The 8,609-nt window shown below is 36.4% G+C and overlaps 1 protein-coding gene across 1 annotated transcript; it reads right to left on the reverse strand.

The window, feature by feature from the left end:
* Nucleotides 1-2,190: 2,190 nt before the first annotated feature.
* Nucleotides 2,191-3,484, reverse strand: LOC113756403 (putative F-box/kelch-repeat protein At4g22430). The gene is made up of 2 exons (XM_027300087.1): nucleotides 2,918-3,484; nucleotides 2,191-2,871 (listed from the first exon to the last, which is right to left on the reverse strand). Exons 1-2 carry the CDS (start codon nucleotides 3,482-3,484, stop codon nucleotides 2,191-2,193), a joined length of 1,248 nt encoding a protein of 415 aa, XP_027155888.1.
* Between the last annotated feature and the right edge of the window lie 5,125 nt (nucleotides 3,485-8,609).

An 8,609-nucleotide genomic window follows, 5' to 3' on the forward strand; every position in this document is an offset into this window, starting at 1 on the left:
TCCTCTTTCGCATGGCACAGCAATGCTGTTAGTTTTATATCTCTAAACAACCAAGTGAACAACTATTGAAGCACATGCTGAAACACCCCCCTCCCCCCCCAAAACTCCCACAAAAAAAAAAAAAAATCCAAATCCTGCATATTAGAATTTTTCTACTAACTGCTTAAATCTTGGAGGAACCAGAGTTTAAGAATGACAAAGTTGCCTTCAAATGTGTGAAACATACGAAGGAATCTAGAAGCCAGATATTAAAACTTCTAATATAGGAAGAGCACTCTAAATATGCCTCAATAAATTGTGCGAAAGTAGCCCATGGCAAATCTTCATCTCCACGACAGGGGAGTCATAACAATTTGATAATACCACAAACATCTAGCTCATTCCAGGTCAATAACAACTGATGAAGAAGCAGATTGATAGCTCAGACCTTGCACCCATTTATGCAGAGGAAATTAAGGAGATCTAAGATGATAGCTAAGAGAATGTCTGTACCATCATCTGCTTAATTTTTCTGACCAAAGTCCCACCAAGCTCACTTTAAGGATATTTAACCATTAGAGACAGCAACTAGCTTTTGGTACCTACAGAGAAAAGAAAGAAGCATTTAGTAAATAAAGAAAGCACATATGGAATGGGGAAAAAAAAGCAAAAAAGCACATATAAAAGAGGGGTAGTGATAATACTAATAAGTCACAAGTGGCATATTAGTTTTTCCCTTTTCCATTATGTTTCCCTAAATCTTCAGGACCTTTAGAGTAACCATCATCGATTTTCGAAAGCCTCCCCTTGCTTGTTTCTCATAATCATGTTCTTATCAACCAAGATGATAGCTGCATCTCTTTGCTGTCCAATAACAAACAAATAAGTAATCTGTTTTTTGGTAATTAAACATCTAAACTTATGATAATAGTCACGATAGAGGAAGCCACAAAACTACAATGTTAGGCACCTTAATATCTGATAATTTCTGTTTGGACAAGGGAGATTGAAGCAACAACAGTGATACATGTGTGACAACTAGAGGTGGCAAAATGGGCGGGATGGGCGGGATTTGCTTGGGTTTATGATGGAACCGAGTCATATGGGTTTGGGCCCAACCTTACCCATATGTGTTTTGGGACTAACTTGGGCGGGATCACTTTGGGATGGGTTTAGATTGATCCCGCCCAATACCCAAATCTATTTTCTACATATTTTTTTTCCTTTAATTCATTTTTATTTTTTATATAATTTTAATATTTTTGATTTATTAATTTTTTTTAGTTTTATTAAATAAACATGCAAGTGCTTTATACTCAGGATTCCCATAAAAAATTGGATTAACAAATAAAGGAAAAAATAGATATACAGTCATATTCCAACATATATTAAGATGGCCAAGGTACTTAAGGTGTTGAATATTTATCCTCATCATTGTCCAAAGATGACAGGTCTAAATTGACTGAAATGTTGAAAATTCTTGTGGATAATGACTAGGAAAACTACTAGATTATATTCTCTAGTATGACTATAAAAATTGTTAAAGATAATTTTTTAATCTAAGACTCCGTTTGGATTGGCTATTTTTCAAAAAATAAGTTTTTCAAATACAATGTTACAGTAATATACAATAACTCAAAAAACATCCCATCCATATTAGTATATCAAATATTTCAAAAAAATTTTATAGTAAAAATTTTTCATATACACTGTTATAATAAAATATTTCAAAAATACCCCCCAAAAATAGCTAAACCAAACAGAGCCCTTGTTATTTGAGCCCAATGGGTACCCAAGTATTTCCCAAGTATTCCCATCAATTAATGGGTACAATTGGGATTTAACCCATTTTAAACCCAATATCAAAATCCAATACCCATCCCGCCCAAAGTCCCCATGGGCATGGGTAACCCATTGGGACTTGGGACAAATTGCCACCTCTAGTGACAACTAGATAAAGGGCAAATTTGCCCACTATGCAGCTGCAAAAAAATAAATAAAAAAAATATGGAAATTCCATTCATATGCAAAGTAATCTATCACTGGACACACAATTATCCACAGAAAAGGAAAAAACCAGCATGTACGTCTATTAGTCTACTGAATATTGTGTCTCAAAACCTACATAGCAACTAAACTAAATCTAAAAAGCTATCAGTGGCAAAGCCACAAAACTTAAACTCCTGAATAGCAAAATTGCACCTTATTTTGCTAGACTTTGATTGTAGATGCCTGAATCGAGACTGGCCACAGGGGAAGCGCGAAGCGGTAGACCAAATACCAGTGGATATCCTTTTTTAAGGTAACATTATCTGTTTGCAAAGTAACATTATTATCCAGCTCTCGCAATTGTTGACTTAGGAAATCATAGGAGAGAATACTTCTACCATACCCGAGATACACAGTATCAGAATCAAATGGGTGGAAAGTAATTGGCACCAAATATGGCGAATCAGGAAATGAAATATCACATGCAAGTTCACTTAGGCTGATACGGTGCTCCAATAACCAATGCCCTTCGTCATAGTCACTGAGTGTCCACATACTTATCCTCAATCCATCATTATAAGCATTAGATGCTGCAAAAAATCTCAAATGGCCACGATGAACATCAAACAGTATAGTTTTTTCATCAACCCGTTTGCTCCATTCTCTGTCTATATCCCCCGGAAGTTCTATAATCCGACAAGAATGAGGACCTTTATATGGATCGTAAGCTAAAATCCCAAGCTCCCTATCCATAAAATGCAATATTTCTTTTAAAACAACAGGCATCTTCCTGAGAGGCAAAAGTTGAAGTACTTGCTGAAGAGGAATATCAATATCCCTCCATTCACCAGTTTCAGAAGAGAAATATATCAAGCTTGAGGATGCTGGTTTTTCCCCTACCATCTTCAAGTCGTATTACTTTGTAACTAGTGACAACACTATCTTTCACCTGGCTGATGAACCCTACACAGCAATAGGGAAAGGGACGCTTTGATGGCGGAATTTCAACATACTGCTTAGTGATGGGATTTAGAATATAATAGCGACCTAAATGCCACCCGCAATTTGAGCCACATAACAATAGCCCATTACCGTCCATGGCAATAATGTAATCAAGTATTCCGTATGCCTCAGTTCCATGTGCCTGTGCGGAAGCAGGAAGATCAGACTTAGTAAGACAGGCTAAACCAACATCATTTGAAAACAAATTCCTGAAAAACCCGTGCTCATGATGAATTTCATCCGCATGTATACATTTATAGAGAAGAGTCCAGAGTTTTGGTTGTGCTGATGGTGATGCAATTCTTGAAACAAAAGCAAGTCCAAAGGAAGGAGCGTCAATCACGGAGCGCCATTGTTTGCAGACGCACTTGCATCTAAAGACACACTTCATTGGCAAACGGATGAGCAATTCAATCACAACCGATTCTGGAATATAAGGGAAACCTGACCTCGAAGCTAATCCAGAACCAGATTCTGGGACGACCCTTTCGCCAGATTCTCTACCGCTATCCATCTCCGCCGGAGGAACGGGACTACGATCCCAGATACCGTCTACCAACTCTTAACTAGGATTAGATGCTTTTATGGGGAAATTCAACAAACGTTGGTGGACATCCAAACAAGCTCGTCGATTTACAATTTCACTCAAATACAAGGCACGGCTGTAATTCCCACTTTTGCTGATGATGGCATCCAATCCAAAAGCTTCCTATCGGTTGCAAGTCGCGGCAGGCAAGAAATTATGCAGTTCTAGTTGTTTTTCTCATTATAACCCACGATCAAAGAGTTGAAACATTTATAATATATTTGTTTTTTACTTTGTCGGGTAGGGCACATTTATATATATATATATATATATATATATATATATATATACGTTCGTAATTTTGGGCCTATTTTCACGTCCTAGAATATCTTCTTAACAGTGTGTCCCAAGAAAATTAGCAACAATGAAACATAAAAATTGGGTTTTTTTTTTTTATTTGGTTCATGGCAGAATTGTTAATGGGACGGGCTAGTCCAAACTCGGCCAATCCACTTGAAAATAAATAAATCTAACATTTCATTGAATTAAGTTGGGTTTAACCCAAATTAAATTTGAGTCAAGGGCCCGATATACACTTGACTCTTTAATCTATATATATATATATCTATAGAGAGAGAGAGAGAAATTGAGGTAGAATGAATTAGTAGAAATATTTAAATGAATTAGTAGAAATAGAGGTAGAATGTGAACATAAATGGATAAATAGAAAAGGATCAGATAGTAAATCATGTTATATTTGTGAAAGGTACCCACCTTTAGCACTTAAATTTCAATGCAATAATTGCTTCAAAGAAGCTTGTAAATTCTGTTTAGAAAAACAAAAAATAGAGCTAGAAATTATTGATAAAAGCAAAAAGAAAGTAGATCCAGTAGAACACCATTTAGAAAGAAGAATAAGAATATTAGAAAATAAAGTAGACAAATTAGAATAATTTTTTTATAAAAATAAAAATAAAGAGGTTTTGGAAAGCAAATTAGAAATAATTAGTGAAACTTCTAGATTCATAGAAATTCTAGATAAAAGAAAAGAAGGAAGAACATATAGCAACAATTTAATGGTTATAGTAAAAATAGACAATTGCAAAATAGAAGTCCCAGCTTTAATAGGTACAGGATGTAATAATACAGTTTTAAAAAGCACACTTGTACCAGTAAAATATCATACAGAAGCAATTAGAATAATAGAAGTTAACAAATGGATGGTAAAGTATATAGATATACACAATCTCTCAAACATTTAGAATTTAATTTTAAAATATATGTTTAGAGTTATATTAAACCCCATTACATACCCAAAGTATATATATGACCAACTAGAATAGATTTAATGTGACGCCCCCACTTCTCCCGAAGGCGAACCAAAGGGTATCCGCGGGACGCCTGCCCAGCTCTCGCCAGGACTCAAGGCAATTTCCGTTCAAACTTAACGTAATACTATTCAACAACACCAGATAAAGTAAGAAAGTGCGAAAAACTTACTTAACATTACATAACAATTATCCAATCCTTGTTTCGGATTTCCAAAAGTACATCGAAACCCAAAATGTACTACATCCAAATACATCAAATATCCAAATCATACATTAGGTTCTTAAAAGTACAACCAATAAGAGGTCTAGTCCAAAATACATTGGAAACCCTAATACAAAAGTACATCAAAAGGGAGTTCCTTCGAGTCTCATTTCAAGCCCAATCCTGTTAAGGAAAACAAATCTACAGGGTGAACAAAACACTCGTGAGACCAAGAACACACATGCAAGCACATTGCTCAATTAACAATCCCAATTTACAAGTCAAGCAATAATATTTCAATAATTAACAATTTACTGGAAAGATAACCAGAAACAATTCAAGGATACTGGAGCTCTCAGGAGCTATATTCCACTTGCACGATCAATAACCTCCACGAGTATGCCAAGCGATACTACTCGAGTATGCCAAGCAAGATCTCTCACTAGATCAAGCTTTCATGTTTTTCCCATGGTTTACCAAGGTGCCCGACCAAGCCCAAGCCGGCTCGAGTCCAAGGATGACCAATGGGGTTTTGGGCGTCCCCCATGTATATTTGAGTGTCGAGGAGGTTCACTCCAACGATGTGACGCTCCCACTTCTCCCTAAGGCGAACCAAAGGGTATCCGCGGGATGGCTGCCCAGCTCTCGTCAGGGCTCACTACAATCCACAATTCACAAGCCCGGAATACTTCAATAATACTTCAAATAACTCCAATACATAATAAAAGTACTCCAAAATATCTCACACTTACAATTAATCAGCTCTCAAGCTTAATACAACCCAAAAGAATATTTACTACAGCCATCTGCTGTAATACAACTTAAAATCTTCAAGAGAAAGCAATCTAGTACTATTCACGAGCACTCTTGGTCTCGAACCCTGTTAAAGAAACCCAAAATGTGGGATGAGCTACACAGCCCAGTGAGGTTTCAAGACACTCTAGCAGTTCTAATAAATCAAGTAATTGAGCATGCTGCATGTATGGTTCAAGGTTGCACATTGGCATATTAACATGAGACAATAATCATTGTACGAGTAATTTCAGCACATCACAGGTATGGCACATTTGTATGAAACGGTTATCATTATGTAAAATAAACACACATTGAAGGATACGGTGTTCCATTGGAACCATTTCGGTCAACTGCACCTTATAACTTCCGGTCCCCACGGTACTGTCTGGCCATCACCTTATCCCTCCAGTGGTAATACTTGAATATACCGAAACTGTGACCCAGGGTTCCAACCTACCCGACCGAACCCAGTCCTGGCTCGAGTGGGTCAGTAACCAAGGGCAGGGCCCAAGTTCAGCTTAGAGCTTACAACATGAACAAGTAATCAAATAACTTGGCTAACGGTAAAAATTTATTCTTTTGGTAGGTCGAGTGAGATAAAATACACACTCGCCTTAAAGTGGTGGACAATTTCATATGTGTAATTGCTAGCAACAATTAACACATAAATACATAAGCAATATTTGATAATTTCATGTGAACATGTAATTTACGGTAATCAAATAATCAAGTACCAGGTAATCAAGTAGATAGGAAACGGTAAGAAATTACAGTAAATGGTAACGGTTGACGGTTAACGGTTAACGGTTGATGGTTAACGGTAGTAATCACGTTTAATTGGTAGACATTAGTCATTTTAATAGGCCGCCATTGGCCGTTTTCCACTTTTACCACTTAAGAGTCGAGGAGATTCACTCCAACCGACTTATGCAGTCATAGCATAATTAATCATTTAAACACATCACATAAATATGTAATTCAAGTATTTCATGTTGAGTAATTCAAGTATACATTAATTAAATATGCATGAGTGTGGTAAATACTTAACATGTAGCACTTAACACTTAATGATCATGGATTAAGCATGATAGACTTATTCAAATTACGTACTCCTATATGGAACACTCACCTATTGCAACAAAAGAGTAAGTGCGTATACAATCCTTCAGGTGTTCCCCTCGAGATCCTCTTGAAGGTCTCCTTGAGCACCTGAGCAAACAATAGTTGTCTATTACACACCATCGCTTAAAATCCCTTACTTATCGTGAAGGTTGTACTAGTGTTCATTCTAAGGAGAATTCATGAATTGAACCTTAATTATTTATAGTCGAGGCTCGAAAATGGGTTTTAAAAACACAAGAGAAATTTGATTCTCGCCTTTGAAATCAAGTGTAAAACGGTTTAGCAATATTGGAGTAAAATGGAGAGTTTGAAACCCTCAATTTCCTTTAACTTCGGAAATTTCAGATTCGGCAAGCAAACTTTGAAAAATCAGATCTCACTCTCTATGAGTCCAAAATTGGAAAACTTGGTACCATTGGAAACTAGTTCCAAAGTACTAAAAGTTTCTAGAAGATACTTTTCCATGATTCCAAACGGAAGGTATTCAAAAATTGGCTCAAAGTTGCTGTTTTGAACATGAAGACAGCTTTCGGGGTTAGTTTTTGGATAACTTTGGAAATTCGGCAAAATTCACTCAATTTGAACTAGCCTTTGAAATTTGGAAATCTATTAGAGTTGCAATCAAACTTTAAAATGGAACAAGCGGAATGAGAATTGAAGTTTTGAGCACCAAGATATGGTAGCTCAAAGTTATCCAAATTTCTTTGTTAAACAAGGGTTTTCCAAAATCAAGTCACGAACTTTGGAAGTTTAGTTGAGAAATGAAACGGCCTCAGAATAGCCCCAAAATTAGCAGTGTAACACTACCATATAAGGGTTGTTCCTCTACCATATTTCATAGAGAAATAAGTACAGAAAGTGGGTTAACAAAACCGTTGAAATCACAAGAAATTCTAAGGCTAAGCTGCCTTTGAACTTCCGTTTTGCCGTTTCCAAACATTTGGTCAAGAAACATCTCAAACATGGTTCATTCTAGTAGGAAATGTCCAAAATATGTTCAAGGTACATTCAATAGATGATTTACAATAAGAAACTTTGGATAACAAGTCCCAAACCGTAGTTAGTTTCAAATCTGTCCAAAACACTGTTTTCGTTCACAAAGTCAGTTTTGAATTTCGATCATAAATCACTCAATTCAACTCGGAATTGAGCGTGGTTGGTGGAGTTAGAAAATAGACTCATAAGGCTATATTTTCTCGAAAGAAACCATTTTCAAAATCTGTCCATAAACAGCTCATTCGTGAGCATCAATTTGAAACTCGTGTGCTGCCTTCCAAGAAGAAACGAAACAGGACAGTGGATTTCAAACGAATGGTTTGGCTCACTCAAATGGAACCAGAATGTACATTTTATACCGTTAGAAATCTAGGAATGTCTAGTTTCCAGTTCCACAAACGGCACTCGATTCCGACATTGGAGTAAAAAGATATAGCCGAAACAAATACACTGCCTGGATGAATACGGGATAAATTTCCAGATTGCTAAGCTGTCGTAAATCCAACATTTGGGTGACCAAATCAAGTTATTTTTCAATGAAACTTTTTACACAACCAATATAACATGTAAACAATATAATCAAGCCATTAGAACCTCAAAATTTTTCACAAAAGTGGTCGGACAAGGCAGGGGTGAAATGGTCACTTTTGCTCCAAGCACCTCCTTT

Source organism: Coffea eugenioides, unplaced genomic scaffold (genome assembly GCF_003713205.1).
Source record: "Coffea eugenioides isolate CCC68of unplaced genomic scaffold, Ceug_1.0 ScVebR1_2288;HRSCAF=3288, whole genome shotgun sequence".
NCBI lineage: Eukaryota > Viridiplantae > Streptophyta > Magnoliopsida > Gentianales > Rubiaceae > Coffea > Coffea eugenioides.

Bases quoted from the DNA above. Each gene is read 5' to 3' on its own strand.
- LOC113756403 (XM_027300087.1), bottom strand. From the start codon at position 3,484: ATGGATAGCGGTAGAGAATCTGGCGAAAGGGTCGTCCCAGAATCTGGT. The intron at 2,872-2,917 runs GTGAAAGATAGT...TACGACTTGAAG, and splicing joins GTGTAGGGTTCATCAGCCAG to ATGGTAGGGGAAAAACCAGC.